This window comes from Protopterus annectens, chromosome 6.part0 (assembly GCF_019279795.1).
Source record: "Protopterus annectens isolate FY-2018-M chromosome 6.part0, PAN1.0, whole genome shotgun sequence".
NCBI classification, from domain to species: Eukaryota; Metazoa; Chordata; order Ceratodontiformes; family Protopteridae; genus Protopterus; species Protopterus annectens.
The window spans coordinates 713,002,644-713,019,773 of NC_056737.1; the positions used below are offsets into that span (position 1 = coordinate 713,002,644).

General features: G+C 43.7%; 1 protein-coding gene across 5 annotated transcripts in view; it reads left to right on the forward strand.

Annotated features, from left to right (window-relative positions):
• The window catches only part of FERMT2 (FERM domain containing kindlin 2), a 1,218,449-nt gene that overhangs the window by 1,142,703 nt on the left and 58,616 nt on the right, over window positions 1-17,130 (forward strand). For all 5 annotated transcript variants that reach the window (XM_044074394.1, XM_044074398.1, XM_044074396.1 and 2 more), the window contains one exon: window positions 6,401-6,525. In XM_044074394.1, the coding sequence (XP_043930329.1) occupies window positions 6,401-6,525 (125 nt within the window). The remainder of the gene's footprint in view (window positions 1-6,400; window positions 6,526-17,130) is intronic.

Here is a 17,130-nt window from a genome sequence, read left to right on the forward strand (position 1 = left end):
TGGTGGTGGTGGCAGCCACTCTGCAGGAAGTAGCCGAGTCTTCTTCCTCCGTCCATCCTCGTAACAAGGAGTCCAGGAGTATGGATCGGTATGGGAAGCGTACCCTCTCTCCAGCAACCTTCACACTACGGTCGCTGAATTATCTTTGTCATTTTACTCTGCCCCAGAGAGATCTCCTGAAAGAGTTAGGAGATGCTCTAACGGGTAACTTACCTGAGGCGTTAGCGCAGACAGTCAATGCCCAGTTGTCTACCCTTTGCTCGATTATCAACTCTTCCATGAGGCTCATATCTTATGCAGCCGAAGGGGCGAGTAGGGCAGCTAGTTCAGGTGTAGCCCTTCAGGAGGCAAGCCTAGATGCGCCTGTGTCATTTCGCGGAGGCCTTCAAGTCTTCCTTCACTGACAACCCCTTTGATGGGTCCTCACTCTTTGGGACTAAAGTGAGACACCCTCACCAGATGCAAGCAAGAGGGAAAGACCCTGTCCGCCGTAGGGGTCCATTTTTTCCTCCCTTCTAGGCCTTACCCCAGGGCTCAGAGGGGAGGGAAGATGTGGTTGAAAAAGTCGCAGAAGTCTTTCCCTGCCGCTCAAGGTGAGTCCCCCTCCAGAGGCAGAGGAGGGGGAGGCTATTCTGGAAGACGCCGCCCCAGGTGCAGAGGAGGCCCTCGCAATTCGGGAGACCATGATTCCTTTCATTGGTCTTCCTATCATCGTTCCTGATGTGTTGCCCGGCTGTGCTATTCGGGAGCCAGTCGGGGGCCGCATTTCGTTGCATCCGGAAGCCTGGGCAAGTATCACCCAGGATCGATGGGTGCTTCGAATAGTTACTGGAGGTTATACCATTCCATTGCTTTCAGAACCCCCTCCAGTCAAGAGAATCCCGGACATTCCACCCAGTCAAAGGGATCACGCAACACAAGAAATTTCAAAGTTGCTAAAAAAAGGAGTCATCCACCCTGTCCCCTTAGACCAGAACAGATTAGGGACTTACTCAAGACTCTTTTTGATGCCGAAAAAAACAGGGGACCTGAGACCCATCTTGGATCTCAGTTGACTGAATCACTACGTTCTAAAGTCCAAGTTCTGAATGGTCACCCTCCAGTCTATTTTTCCATTGCTGGGAAAAGAAGTATGGATGTGCTCCATCGACCTCAAGGATGCTTGCTTACCATATCAAAATGGACAGGGCATCCAGGAGACACTTACGCTTCCGGCTGGGAGCCAGTCACTTTCAGTTTCATGCCCTGCCCTTTGGTCTCACCACAGCCCCCAGGGTGTTCACCAAGTGACTGGCTGTGGTGACAGCTGACCTGAGACGTCAAGGATTCCAAGTGTTTCCATACCTGGATGACTGGCTCCTCACCGCCCCCACCAGGCATCTTCTCATTCAGGCCAGGGAAACTACCATTGCCATTTGTCATCAACTAGGAATTACCTTGAACTGGGGAAAATCTGCCTTGCTGCCCTCAGTGTGCCACATTTATAGGCGCAGAGCTAGACACCATTCGTATGCGGGCATTCCTCCCCTAAAAAAGGATAGCAGTGTTGCAGAGTCAGGTTCGCGCATTGTTACCCCTCAAAGTTCAGGCCAGATGGGTTCTACAGCTCCTAGGATCCATGGCAGCCACTATTATGTTAGTGCCTCTAGCCAGATTACATATGAGGCTTCTGCAGTGGCTCCTCTTCGCCCAGTGGTCCTTTCAGGAATTCCCTCTGTCCCACTTCATCCTACTCACCGACCGATGCAAACAGGACCTTCGTTGGTGGCTACGCTCCACCAACCTGGACGAAGGGAAACCGTTTCTTCCTATGTCACCTGTTGTCACAGTGACCACGGACACCTCCCAGATTGGGTGGGGGCATTATATTGGCAGGACGGTCCAAGGCACGTGGCAAGATCACGAGGTACATCTGCACATCAATGTCTTAGAAATTAGAGCAGTGTTACTGGTGTTGCGAGCACTTCAGAGCTCTCTCCCTGTGGGAACGATTGCAATTCACTCTGACAACATGTCCGTTGTGTGGTACCTGAACAAGCAAGGGGGAACCAGATCTTATCTTCTGTGCAGAGAGGCTATGCGAGTGCGACAATGGGCAAATGTCTTCCCAACGGTTCCTAGTGGCAACGCACATTCCGGGGAAGGCCAATGTGATAGCAGACAGGCTAAGCAGAGCTGTTCTGATGCCTTACGAGTGGTCCCTGAACCGCCGTGTGGTGGAACAGATTTTCAGCAGGTGTGGTCAGCCTTGCTTTGATCTTTTTGCCAGTCCCCTCAATGCCAAGTGCAGCAACTACTTCACACTGATCCCACCACGGGGGGGGGGGTCACCCAGGGGCGCTCTAGTCCACGATTGCCCCCCCAGTCTGCTCTATGCTTTCACTCCGTTTTCTCTTTTACTAAGAGTGATTCAGAAAGCCATATCCTTGGGAAGCAAGATGATTCTAATTGCCCCACACTGGCCTCGCCAAGTATGGTTCTCCTTTCTTCATCAGTACACAGTGGACAGTCCTTGGATTCTGGACCCAGCGCCGGATCTACTGACATGTCGGGACAGTCCCATCCCTCCCTGTGGATCCTCAGGTTGACAGCCTGGCTACTCCACTTCCATCCTTAGTCAGACTTCGTTTTTCACCTGAGGTTGTACACATTTTATCCTCTTCTCATAAATCTTCCACCAGGAAAATTTATTCCAGCAAGTGGAAAAAGATTTTCTATTTGGGCTCATGCCCAGGGACTGGACCCTTACACAGCCCCTATTCCTGCTGTTTTGGATTTCTTATCCATGCTCTTTCAGCAGGGTACTGCTCCTGCTACCATTAAGGTCCAGCTGGCCGCCATTTCTAACTTTCATACCTCTTACGAACCTTCTCTTATTGCTCAAAAACTCTGTAAGGCCTTTTTGAGGGGCACCTTGTTACTATGGCCTCCTGTGTCAGAACCCATCATGCCATGGGATTTAAACTTTGTCTTGCAAGCCCTGACTTCCCCACCTTTTGAGCCAGCTGCTACATGTGAATTTAAACTTTTTGTCCTGGAAGACTGCCTTCTTAATAGCCATCACATCAGCCAGACGGGTGTCTGAGATTCAAGCTCTATCCATCAAAGCCCCGTATTTAATCGTTCATAAGGACAGGGTTTCCTTGACACCTAATTCGTCCTTTCTTCCTAAAGTTACATTTACTGTTAATCTCAATCAGTCTATTGAGCTGCCAGTTTTCTTCCCTCAATTTTCCAACAAGGCAGAGTTTAGATTTCATCAGTTGGACGTGCACAGGCAGCTACGTTACTACTTATACAGGACAAAGCATATCTGGAAATCTGACCAACTGTTTGTGTCCTTTTCAGAAAATAGAACAGGCTCCCCGATTTCTAAGATTACTATTTCCAGATGGATTTCTGATTGCATTTCCTATATCTATGCGTCAGCAGGCAGAAATTTACTGTTCCCCATCAAGGCTCACTCTACCAGGGCTGTTTCCACTTCACTAGCTTACCATTCTAGGCTATCTTTGGATGACTCTTGTGCTGCGGCCACGTGGGCTTCTCACACCTTTATTACTCATTACAAATTAGATGTGGCTTCTAGGGGCCGGGCTTCCTTTGGCTCCACAGTTCTCAGGAGTATCTTCCTTTGAGCCTCCCAGGATAGAGGTGCTGGGGACTCTGTCCCGTGAGTAAGAATGTAGGCGAGACTGGACCACATAACATCAAGAAGTTATGTAATCACCATAACGTTCAGTGTATATGGTCCATCTCGCCTCACATTCTTACATACCCTCCCACCTTCCCCCCTCCTGGAGGATTGGAGGCGACATTTGGTCTTGAGTACCCTTCAAGGTTGGTTGTTTTTTCTTTGTTACCCTGGACTGTGGTTGTGCATGGGGTGTGACTGTGGATTGCTGCAAACTAGATGTGGGGCTATGGAGCAGTGCAACATGGGATACCAGGTTAGCCCAGCCAATTAGAGACTCCGTGCTAGAAAAATTAAGTTGGCCGAGTCAGAGCCGATGCTCTGCTCCGAACCCATGAGTAAGAATGTGAGGCGAGATGGACCACATACATCGAACGTTATGGTGAGTACATAACTTCTTGTTTTTCTGAGGTGTGCAGTCAACAGTTCTGAAGTACTAAGGCTCTTACTAGCACCTGCAAAGCATTCACTTGTTGAATAATTTGATTTTGACCATGGTACATAATGGCCACCAGATTGTAATTATGGGGACCATGGTACACATGGCTACAAGATTGTAATCTGGGCACCATTCCTCACTAAATGTTGCTTGAATATTGGAGAGTAACTGATTACGTAGTCCCCAGTTCTATCTTGCTGCTACTGTTTGTACTTGTCAGTTTGAATGAATGTGATACATTTTTAGGTGCTGTAGATTGAAAGACATTGGAATTTAACAGTTTGCATCACAGCTAATCTCTCTGGTCCATAGTTTAACAGTAAGCATACTGTAGTAGAGTTATAACCCCTAAGTATCTAACTGCTTAAATTAAAGCTTCAGGCAAGTCCAGATGATTTTTGCATGTTAGAGTTAGAAGTTTGTTGTCTTTTAGACTGTAACACAGTATCTGATGTCATTTTTATTCAAATAAAAATAAAATATATCTCTCTCTCCTTAACTTTGTTTTTGTTGTGGTTGTTAAACCAGATTATGGCTGATAAACCTAACAAGCCTGTTGGGTTAAAAAAATGCACTTCCTCTGGGCAGAAGAATTCCTCAGTCTTATGCCCACAGGGAGTGTGTTTACCATCCAGGGCCCAGTCAGTTAGATGTCTGTTGTGAGATTTGTTGGATTTCAATGCTTATTCTCTTGTGGAACGCCAAAGCCAATTGATTCTTAAAGGTGGTCTTCCTCAGCCTGCTTTTGTTGCTTGTCCATCTCAAGAATCGGGGGCTTTATACCCCTACAAGACAACATGAGGCCAGGGAGCACAGAAAACACTCCCCTGCCTAGTCTTCTCCAAAAAGGGCTACTTCTGAACCACCATTTAAGACTCTGGAAACTGTCGGATCCAAGTCCTTTGGATCAGAGACAAACTTTGTCACCACCTCTGTGTCGAACTTCTCGACCCTTCCTGGAGGTAGTCTGTCTGACTGAGGTCTCCCTTTTTTCAAGGAACTCTGAAGAAGCCTTCAAGACCTCTGTGTCCTCGGGATTTAGATACAAATGGGAGTTATGCTCCATTACTCACCTGAACCATGAGCTCGCTTACCTTTGTGCCTTTGATTTTTCTCAAATCTGACCTCTCATTTCGGATCGCTTAGATCCAGACGTATCCAGAGTTGACACATTGGACATGATGGTCCTTCCTTCCTCGGCTGTGATGAGGTCTCTGATTGAATCAGCTCAGTCCTTAAAGCACGGCAAATCTCTGATCTAAAGTATTGGCATCAGATCTGACTGAATGTCCTTGACTCTGAAGATTTTGGAGCAGTCACTTTCCCTCAGAACCTTGGCACATGACAATTTGGCTCAGATTCCCCTTTTGGGGTAGGGGATCTATGAAGATTTGAAGTTATCTGCTCCTAGACCTTTGGTTCAGGAGAGATTATGTGTATTCTGCTAAAGGAATACCTTTACCTGGTCATGTTCAAACTCATTCTACTAGAGCCACGTCTACATCTCAAGCCTTCTGCTCTAGAGTTCTGAGAGGACATTTGTGCAGCTGCTAATTGGTCAAACTCTCATAGCTTTGTTACACATTGCAAGTAAGATATTGTATCTGGAGTTAGGGCTGCTTCTGACTCTGCAGTGCTTTGGAATATCTTTCCATGAGGGCCACCCGGCAATACTGTAGCTGGGACTCTGTCCCAGAGGTTGAGGAATGAATGAAAATGACATCTGATAAAGAACTTGTGCACTTACCATAATGTTCCGTCTGTGTTGTCCATTTTTATTCTTTGTCAACCCCTCCAATCCATCCCTTGTTTCTTCTGGGAAGATTTGCAGAGGTGCTCTAGGAACTGCAGTTATTTTGAGCTCCTGATTCCATCTGCTGTCTGTCTTCTGATAGTTCTCTAGCCATCTTTTATGTATGACTTGTATAGCTGCAGCAAACTCTACCTGAAGTAATTTGGAAGACTGGGACATTATGAGTAAGGGAGGAGCTCGAGAGTCAGATCCTAAGCTATAAAAAAATGTCCAAGTCGGACCCAAGGTTCAGAGCTGAACTCACAGGTTGAGGAAAATTGAAAATGGACAACCCAAATGGTACACTATGGTAAGTACATAACATTTTTTGTAGATTTTGAGTATGACTAACCCCCTATTAAATATGTATTATGCTGCATTGGCTTCTTCTGATTTAAATAAAATGCAATTGATCCATTTTTCCTTCCCAGTCCTTACAGATGTTACTGAGAACAATTTTATTTTCATTCTTCAGATCACTGCCAGAATTTTAGAAGCTCACCAGAATGTAGCCCAGATGAGTCTCATTGAAGCCAAGATGAGATTTATTCAGGCTTGGCAGTCTTTACCAGAGTTTGGCATCACCCACTTTAATGCAAGGTATGAATTTTTTTGTTTTTTCCCTTTTATTCATGTTTTGGATTGTATTCAGATTTCCTAAAACAAACTTATCCCCATTCTAATGTGACTCTTCCAGTTTTGATTCAAAGCTGGAGTAAGTATACTTTAAGTCGGTGTGTGTGTGTGTGTGTATATATATATATATATATATATATATATATATATATATGTCTGTTATTTTACTGTCTAGCCATTTTTGTCAAGTACCAAGATGCACAGTTTTTAGTGGTTGTACTTGGGCTGACAGACTGGAGAGCAAGTGATGACGCATTAAACGTAAATATTTGTGGCAGGCTATGTAGACCCTTGTATAGAGAGAGCCATTTATGGACCTTTCCTGTACTGTAAATGTCTGAACACACTTGCATCTTGTTTATACTGATTCAAGTGGAAGTTGATAGTAGCAGTTTAGAGGAGAGACTTCGAAAGTGTAGATTCTTGGTTGCAGAAAGCACCATCACTAACCGTTTGCTGAGTGAACAATTGCATGAAGTGTAGGGATGCAAAGCATAACTCAGAAAGCAAGTGTCTGCTCATGAGGTGAAAGACTTAAGGATGGGATTGCCAGAATTAGCTTTTATAGATGAGTTAGTAAGCTCAGCTGAGTTTAGTGGCAGTCCTTTATACAGACTAAATGGAACTGCAGTAGCAGAATGGGCTTAACTGTCTGGTCTCAAGGTAAAAGGGAATGATAAGACTAAATTTAGAATATGATCACCATAGGAGAATCTTAAGCCTGTGGAAATTTGCCTTTATTTTAATCTCAGATAAAGGGGGAAGAATTTGCTTTGCAGGCAGAATGTTTCAAGTTTTATTTTGGTCTCTTTTGTCTTCATCAGAAGAGTGATATGTGGTTGGGTATTGCTTCTTAACTCTATTGCAAAGTTGACACCAACTCTGGCAGCTGCTATCTTTGCAGGGTGAGCAGAAGGGTTCAAATTGAATGCATGTGTTTTGATAACATGTAGTTGCCTTTTCACACTGAATACCAACTCAGCTTTGAGGATGTGAATGTTGTCATGAAACTAGTGTCTAGAATTAGCACAGATGGGTGCAGCCTTGTTAGTGCAGTCACTGGTCAAATGAGGTTGATTGGCATGTGAGTAAAGGAAATTTGTGATGAAAAAATACTTGAATGCAAGCCTCTTCTGTGAGAAATAGGCACATTTATTCATCGGTGGGCTTTCTGTAGAAGGTTCTTCCTATGTCTGATGGAAGTTGTGCTGTCAGAATGACGGACAAGAAAATTTACAAGTTGCTTCATTAAAAATCTTGAGAATGCAGCTTGAGAGTAAATTTTAAGTTATTCTAGATTTCATTTTTGAGTCCACTTGGCTGTCGTGACACATTAGTGGGGTTTCATTTCAGTGGTGGTATGTGACATTGTATTGGATTATTGTATGCTGTACCACAGACATTTTAAATTTGTGTATATGTATATAACACAAAAAGCAAATCCTGCAGTAATTACATTCTTTGAATTTCTGGCTGGCTTGAATTCTGTACATACAATTTTTAGTGGTTACAGCATAATTTAATTGAAGGAAGCTACATTTTTAGCATGTATATTTCTACCAAAACATGGACTTTGACAGTACCTGTCTTACTTTTTTTGTAATTGGGTAAACCCAGTTGTCACAAGGGCCTTTTTTCTGGGTTGACCAAGAAGCATTATCAGGTTAATTGAATTGTTGGTTTACAAAGAAGGCATATGAGGACTGGGAAAGAATTGACTTCATGACGACAGGTTGAAGTTTAGCAGTTCATAGTCTTAATTCTGTGCTAAATTGTTGAACATTAACAGTGACATTGATGTGTCTAGCACCAGCAGTCATTGGTCTGACCAACTACGGAGTTTCTGTACAATTGTTTTTAAAGTGGGAGCCTTGAGTTCTGTCTTAATTTCTGTGGTAACATACAATGTGGATCAGTTCATTCTAGCATTGTTAGAGTACTGTGTAAAGAAGAGGAGAAAGCAGTCGCTGAAGCATTACACTGGTGTTGAATTGGAAGAACAGTGGGAAAGATGGTAGCAGGCTGACAAATGAACTTGGAAAAGGTTTAAGAGAAAGGTCAGGATATTACTTTGCAGTGGAGGATAGGTATGGCTAGGGAATGTGTTGTCAGGTGGTGAAGTGTGGCTGTGTAGAGGGGTTTTATTGATGCGTTGGAAGAGGAGCAAAAGCAGTACATAGAATAAGAATGTTATAGTAGGCTACTTGCAATACTTAAGTCAGAGTTCTACCCCCCCCCCCAAAAAAAAAAAGTTCTTACAACTCGAAGAGCAAAAAACAACCCTCTCCAAACTGTATGCTACAGTTTATGCATACACAGAGCTTAAGATGATATAACCAAAAAAAACCTCTGTCTCGTTTTAAATGGTAGCGAACTACATTTATAGCAAGCAGTTAGTTTATGCCCCACATGTAATGCTAATTGCATTCATTTGTAAATGGTGGTAATGCACTGAAGACAGATTGGGATCTGCCAATCACACCACCTACCACTTTGTGGCCTGGTGCGTCTGTCACTTTGCCCCACGCTAGCTATGCTACTGACTTAAGTACTACAGACTTGATTGAGGCAGAGATGCTCTTCATTTAGTATTTACAGATGCATTTTGCATTTCTTGTGAAGATTGAGTTGACGTTCTCTTGGACTACAGACCTTTTTTGTATTTACTAGAGCTGAAGGAATGGCATTTTCAGAGCTGTTTTTCATGGTACTGTTAGGGGAATGAATATGCCAGGTGCTAACATTTTTGATGAAAAATATGTAGAAATTTAAAAAAATAAGAAATGTTATTTTTGTGACAAATTTTTAATGTCCCTCCAGAAGTTTGCTTGAACCCACATGAGCTATGTCGAGGACTGTCGCCTCTGGCTAGGATGGCCATGCCCATGTTGACCTTGCAGAGAACCCCCCCCCCCCCAGTCTGTAAGACTCCATTCATGCCCTCCTGAAAGGGTATTGCCTGAGAGGAAGCACTCACTCCATTCTCAAAGGATGGGCATATCCATCCACACTGCCATGCTGTCAGGCATCCAAGCTGCTAATCAACCCAGGTCATCTTGTTTTACAGTCAGGCATTTTATTCCTGTGTATCACCAGCAAAGCTGAAAATATTTTTCTTGCATATATTTGTAAGGCCCCAACTAGTAAATAGCTGGGTGGCCTTGATTAAGGTCACTTATTTTGGTTTAAGGTATAACAATACTGGAAGAATTTTTTTTTTCAGGGTGCTGAAAATGGAAATGAGTTTTATGCTAGCCATTAAACATTTAATTTGTGTTTCATGGTCATTTGTAACCTCTAGCATGTTACATTGGGCTTTAAATGCCCTAAACTGATTATTCCCATAATGTAGAAACATTTAGACAGTTTGTGTTCATTACTTTGCAAGGGTTACCAACGACACTTGTAGTAAGAAGTCTTCATTTATGTATTTTTGTTACTTAGGTTGACTTATGGGTCATAGTTTTAAAGCTTTGTTTCTTGAATGGTTTGATGCTGATTGATTTGTGAGGCTGCTTATCTTGGTGGCTGCTTACGTAGTGTTGCCCAGAAAGTCATGAAACAGCAGACACTTTTCTCAGAAAGGCCTTAGCCACCTCAATCCATTGGGAGGTTCATTTTCAATGAGGCAGTATTGGAACTGAGGCCTTAGACATTAAATGTTCCTAGTGCTCCCCAAACCTTGCTATTTTTGTACTGAACAATTTTTATCCTGTTTGCATTTACTATTCTTTTACTTAAGTTCCTTGCTTGATTTAGTGTGCTTGGTATATTCATCAGTAGTGTAAACTGTCCTAAAACCAGTTGGAGTTGTCTGGGTACAGCACTGGCATCACAGCTAACCACTAAAATGCACAGCACCTCCTGTCAGCCTGTATACTCATTAAATGCAGTGTTGCATTGGCAGGGGCTCAGCAGATAGTGTACTCATTTTGATGTCAGATCCACAAAAGTTTGGATTCATTTTCCTGTGCTGATATTGTAGTGTAGCATAATGTTGCACTCCTGAGGTTCTGTCATCCTGATAAAATGAGATCCCTTCTTCTTGAGTTTCATGTTAGCTCATTCAGATATAGAAGATCTCATGATATCTGGAGTTGGAGTTGTTAAAAAAAAAAAAAAAAGTTTAAAATGAAAAGGTAACACATTGTTACACAAGTTTTGACCTCTAATACAAATTTCCTTAAACACATTTTCATACACAGTAAACTGTTAACTGGAACCCATGGGGATTGGTAGATGCTGGATAAATTTAGCTTCTGGTTGCTTGAGAGTTATTAAAAGTAGGCTTGAATGATATTATACCCTGTACTATTTATTTGGTTTGACTTGTTCTCAGGTTGGAGAGAGAGAATTCATTCCTATTTTCCTTTTTTAAAACTCTGAAACTCTAAAAACGTAAGGTATGCTTCTGCAAGGGGAAATAGAAAGTGCGACACATGAAAATTGTACTGTATTTCTTCGATTTTTGCCAGTTGCTTGAGTTTTTTTCCCCTGCTTGCTTTTTTCTACTAGAATACAATCCATAACAGTAAATGTTCTTCGTGTTTCACTGTTGCAGTCATCACCTGTGGGTTATCCCTGCTGTGGTAGCCCTCGGCCGGCCCAAATTCCAGAGTCAATGTTTTTCTGCATCAGCTGCAGTCTCCTTTAGTCTGACATCAGGTCGTCAGTGTTATAAAGCAAGGCAGCTGACATCATTACATCAGTCTTTCTTGTTGTGGAGCCTGTAGCAGAAGCAGTTTGCACGAGTGCCGGTCAGTCGCTACCAGAGTTTGAATTTCAGCTGAAAACGTCTAAAGCTAAGTAGCCTGTTGGGGACCCTTTTTTCTTGCACTAACCAATGTCCGAAAAAGTTAATTGTCTCGCTGTGGAAAGCAGAACCCACACCAAGACTTCCATTCTTACTGCGTCAATTATTTAGGCCCAGACCATGACATTCCCCATTGCCGGTTCCGTGCCCTCTTTAATGCGAGAACCATTTGCCGTAGAGCTCTTATTGTCGACAGTTATTTTTGTGTTCCATCTTGGCATTCTGATATGGCGTCAATCAGCCAACAATCTGTGGACATTCTGAAAAAAACACAGAAATAGAGACACAGCTAACAAAAGGCTAAGCCTTCCGACTATTCTACCGATAAGCAGGTCTTCAGTTCTCCAGAATTCAGTAAGGTGCTTTCGCAACCCCTGATGCCCAATTTGATATCTATGCAGGCCTCTACCAAGACCCTTTTGGAATCTGGTATGCCGCAGAAAGCTTCTTCGTCTTCTGAAACTTTGGCTGTCTCTGCCTCAGTTGGGTCCAGAGCCACGACGCAGGCACCGGCTTCTGAGGAGGCCTTTTGCACTAATGAATCTAGACCAAAACCCTATCCAAATCAGTGGGCATAGTCATTGAAACAGGTCCAAACCCTCATATCCCAGGGGGCAGTAGAACCTGTCCCCTCAGATCAAACAGCCAAAGGCTTTTATTCCAGACTATTCCTTGTTCCCAGAAAAGAGGGCACTTGGTGCCCCATCCTTGATCTATCCATTCTGAACACCTCCCTCGTGGTCCTCAGATTCAAAATGCTAACTTTGCAGCAGCTGCTGCCTGTGCTGACAGAAAATGACTGGCTAGTGACCCTAGACCTAAATGATGCCTTCCTCCACATCCCCATAAGGGAATCCTGCAGGAAATTCCTGCGATTCAGAACAGGATCACAGCACTTTCAGTTCTCTGCGCTCCCCTTTGGCTTTTCTACTGCATCCAGAGTATTCACCAAATGCTTAGCCCCAGCCATAGCATTTTGCAGGCAGAGAAATATACAGATTTTCCCTTACCTGGATGACTGCCTCATTCAGGCAGAGCGCAAAGAAAAGCTGCTCCAGGACCTTCTCAGTGTCAAATCTCTCCTAACTTCCTTAGGGTTCACTATCAACGAGAAGAAATCCAAGCAAACTCCCACCAGGAAGATCATTTTCTTGAGAGCTCTGCTAGACACAGCATCCCATATGGCCTTCCTATCCCCAGAAAAGCAGAGCTTCCTGCATCTCTACTTTACCCAGCTGGCTTCCAGAAGTCACCTCACTGCGAAGGAAGTTCCTGCAAGCCCTGGGGTACATCTTGCATCCTTCTAATTCCAATGGCCAGGCTTCCCATGAGGAAACTAACCTTACTTCCTTTCAAATCTGCTGCTTCAACAGAATTGAAATCTCTCTCCTGGAAGACTGCCTTCTTACTAGCTATCACCTCAGCAAAAAGGGTTTCAGAAATTCAGGCACTCATGGGCTGTTGAGCCCTTCATCATTTTCCATGCAGACAGGGTTTCCCTGAGGACTAACCCCTCTTTTATGCCCAAGGTGGTATCTGATGTGACCCTCAACCAGGTCATACACCTACCCACCTTCTTTCCCAACCCTCAAAACAAGGGGGAAAGAATTCTGTACTCGCTAGATGTGCGCAGACAGCTCAGATACTATCTGGACCGTACTAAACGCTTCAGAAAAACAGAGCAGCCGCTTTCAGCTTTACTAATGGGGCAGAGGGGAAGCCCATTTCCAAGCAAGCCATTTCCAAATGGATATCACACTGTATTCATTTCTGCTGTAGACTACATGGGGACCCCCTCCCCAAGTCTGCCCGTACCCATTCCGCTAGGGCAGCCTCCACTTCCACAGCCTTCCTCAGAAGAGTCCAACCCAGGGACATCTTGGAAGCTGCCACCTGGACCTCTGTCCATACCTTTACAAAGCATTACCACCTACCTCTTTTTTTCTAAGTCTAGGGCAGGGTTTGCCTCTCAAGTTCTGCAGGGCTTGCTGACCCATGACTAGGGCTCTTAACCTATCCTTCCACCCCTCTCCTCAGCTTTGGGAATCCTCCCACAGGTGATGACTACAGCAGTGAAACACTAAGAATATAGTACAGTTGTGTACACTTACCATAAGTGTAGATGTTGGAGTGCATTCACTGTTGCAGTCCTGGTTTCCTTCCCTCCATCCCCCTTGTATCCTCTTCCCCTAGGAGGACATAAGCTTCCCACGATGGCTTTTAGCCACCAGGACCACTTTACCTTATTTCCTTATGCTTCTGACAGGTTAGGGCAAGAAAAACTGATGCAATGACATCAGATGCCTTGCTTTTATAGCACTGACTACCTTGACGTCAGACTACAGGTAACTGCAGACAATACAGGAAAAAACATTTGACTCTGGTATTCGGGCCGGCCGAGGGCTACCACAACAGGGATAACTCACAGGTGATGACTGGAACAGTGGTTAAGTGTACACAACTGTACTTTCTGACACTTCCTTATCCTGTTACATTCTAAAATAAATGCATTACTGTTTTTCTGAATTGCACCCATTAAATTATGTAATTTTATATTCAGTGCATTATTGTACATTTCTGCTTTTACTGGACTATTCTGATGAAATGGTTTCAAGTAGGAAAAAATCCCTGAAATTTGATTCATAATTCTGTTTTCTTGTTTTTCATAGTATTTGTCTCGTTGTGCATTTTTTCTAATTTTTATAAGCCTGTTACCCGTGCTGACATTATATCCCTGTCTTTACAAGTCTGTTTTCAAATTTTCTCCATTGTTTCCATGGGGAGGCATGTTTGTGTGTGTAATATGAGTGAGTGTCTCAGATATATACCATGGACAAACCTCTATTTTTTTATATGTACAGCATCCCGTCCAGTTTTGAGCTGCAGTCCCATACTGCTGAGATGAAAATCTTTAACTCTGGTTCTGATATTTCTAACATAGTCTACTGTTTCACTACTGTTAGAAAATGTGATTTTTCTTAAAAGTACAGATTTTATCAATTGCATCTGATTTGTAAAGGAAAGTATGTAAGCCTTTTGCATACCCACTATATTTCCATGTTCACTATTTTCTGCTTTTCTTGTTTGCGCCTCTGCTAAGGGAATCTGTTATGAGGCAGTTGACTCCCTTCGTCCATTAACCATTCCTACCTTTTAGTAATTTTCTTAAATTTCACTATCACATTCATTGCCAAATTAAGTAAAATCGAACTTATTGAACACCCTTATCTAATCAGTTTCTCATTTCTTCCTCCTTTCCTAGCCAGCTGTTGACCACAGGTTTTAATGAAGTAGCATTGTGTATTGTTTCTATTACCTTCTTGCCAAAACCATACATCTGAAATAACTTCTTCTACAAGTTTCTTACGTTATCAAACGTTTTTATATCATCTGCTGTTAAATCTTCCTTATTGTGATTCTTGCACTGCTTCTGTTTGAGTAGCAGATTTTCTTCCCTTTCCATGCGCTACTTTTTCCACAATCTCTTGTAGCTACCTACTTGCTGTTACTTGCAATGTCAGTATATTATAACTTGTATAAGGCAAATACTATCCATTTTTGTCTGTCATCCCCTCGTATTAAATTTAAGGTGCTGACATACAACTCCAATTACACTTTTCGCATCCTCCATAGGACCTAGCCCTATTGGTTTCTCAACTTGCCCCCAGTGGGCCCATTTCTTCCCGAAGCCCAGTGAGTCCATTCATTCTCCTGTCAGTAGCAGTTGGGTGATAGAGAGTTGACCAGTTTGTTGTTCCTGCAGTGTTGCCTACCATCTCCTGGTGGAGGCCCCCTCACCCCACCCCGTGGCTCTCCAAGCTCTATGTGCTGTCTCTGCAAGTATCATGTCTCTGCACATTTAATCCCTGTAATGCATGTATTTTACTCAGTTGGCAGTACGTGTTCCCTACAGTCATAGGACGTATGTAATGCCCAGTGCCTCCCAGCAGATGTCATCTAAGTGGTGAGCCAGAGCTACCCTTCCCATGCCTACAGATGGGTGAGCTGTCAATGGCTTTGTCCCGTTATGCCATGGGGTGGACAGATGCTACCCTTTCTGGTTCCTCTCATTTTACAGAACTCCAAGTAAACTAAGTTGGCTGTGCGTCATATCCTTGTAGAACTGATACTATCAGTCCTTGAATCTGCCCCAATTCGGTCTGCATCTGGGATATTTGAATATACAGACTGTGAAGGAGTTGACTGTGCTGAGTAGATAATTGGAGTTGCTTAGTTTTTGTTCTGCTCACTGCTCTGCATATAACTCTAAGTCAGTGGAGAATGCTGAGTGGAGGCTGGCCCTAGAGGTATCTGGTTATGAGAAAGAAAAACCCTCATACATTCATTGTATAAGAATAAGTGGCTCTTGTGCTAACATGTAAACACATCACTACAAGAGGATAAGGTTATGATGATTAGATGTATGTTGCCATGTTCAGAATGATGGGGAGAGCTCAAAGTACCCCATTGCTGTCGGCATTAGAGTCACTCCAGACAAGCTCCCACCCTGTTGCTCAGCAGGAACACTGAATAGGCTCATGTCCTGTGGGGCAAAGTACTTGATGGTCAAGCAGGTATATAAAGGATTTAGGAAAATGTCCGTCATCATTATGATAAGACTGCCAACAGGCCATCTGTCTCCAGTTTTTGTATCATTCTTTCCCTCATTTCAGTAAATACTTTTCTATGTAGTCTAATACTATGATGTTCGTGTTTCACTGTTGCAGTCATTACACTTGGGTTATCCTGCTGGCAGGCTACCCGCAGTCGGCCTGAATTCCAAAGTCCTGGTCCGGCGTGTCTTGTCGCCTCTTCCCTGACGTCAGTGCGCCAGGGGTATTTAAGATGCAGCCGACGCCATTTTCTTCAGTCTTTCTTGCCGCGCCGTGCCCAAAGCAAAAGCAGTTTGCAAGTGCCAGTCGGCCGACTCCTGAGATTTTCTAAATTGAATTTCAGATCCGAAGTCTTCAATAAAGCTAAGTACCCCATTGGGGAAACTTTTTCTTGCTCCAGACCGATGTCAGTAAAAGTTAACAATTGTATTTCTTGTGGGAAGCAAATACCTCATAAGGATTTTCACTCTTACTGTATTCCTTGCCTAGGCCCTGACAATGACGTTGCTAGTTGTCTGTTTTGTGCTAGATTCAACCAACGCACTATTAAGCGTCTGTTTGATTTTGCTTTACATTACTTTGGCCGAAGGTTTAACTACATAATGCCGTCGGAACAACCGATGACCGGAATTCATAACGCAAATACAAAGAAAAGGACAGGCATCCGAGGTCCAAAACCGACGACCAAGCCTCTTCTAGGCCAGTCGCCACTTCTCAGTGAGGTGCTTTCACAGCCCCTGACACCCGCTACCTCAGAGCCACAGGCCGCCTCCGACTCCCACGTGGAGACAACTAGGCCTCTGGAAACTCAAGGTATTGGGCCTACGGAAACTATTCTCTCAGATTGGTCCAGAGCCTCTGGGCAGGCATCTGCTTCTGAGGGTGTTTTCAGACCTACATTGCTTACTATCAAGTCCACTTCAGCAGCCAAGGCAAAGTCTAAAACACCACTAAAGACAAAGAAACTAGTACAGCATTCTCCTGGACAGTCATCCATGCCAAAGAAACAGATGCTTAAAATGGCCGAGGACCTAATTACTTTGATCAGGGGTACCCATCCCCCTCCTGATAAAAGGCCTAGGCAAGACACGGACTATGACTCTTCTGACCAGGTCTCTATTTCCTCTGATTCCTCTTCAGAAC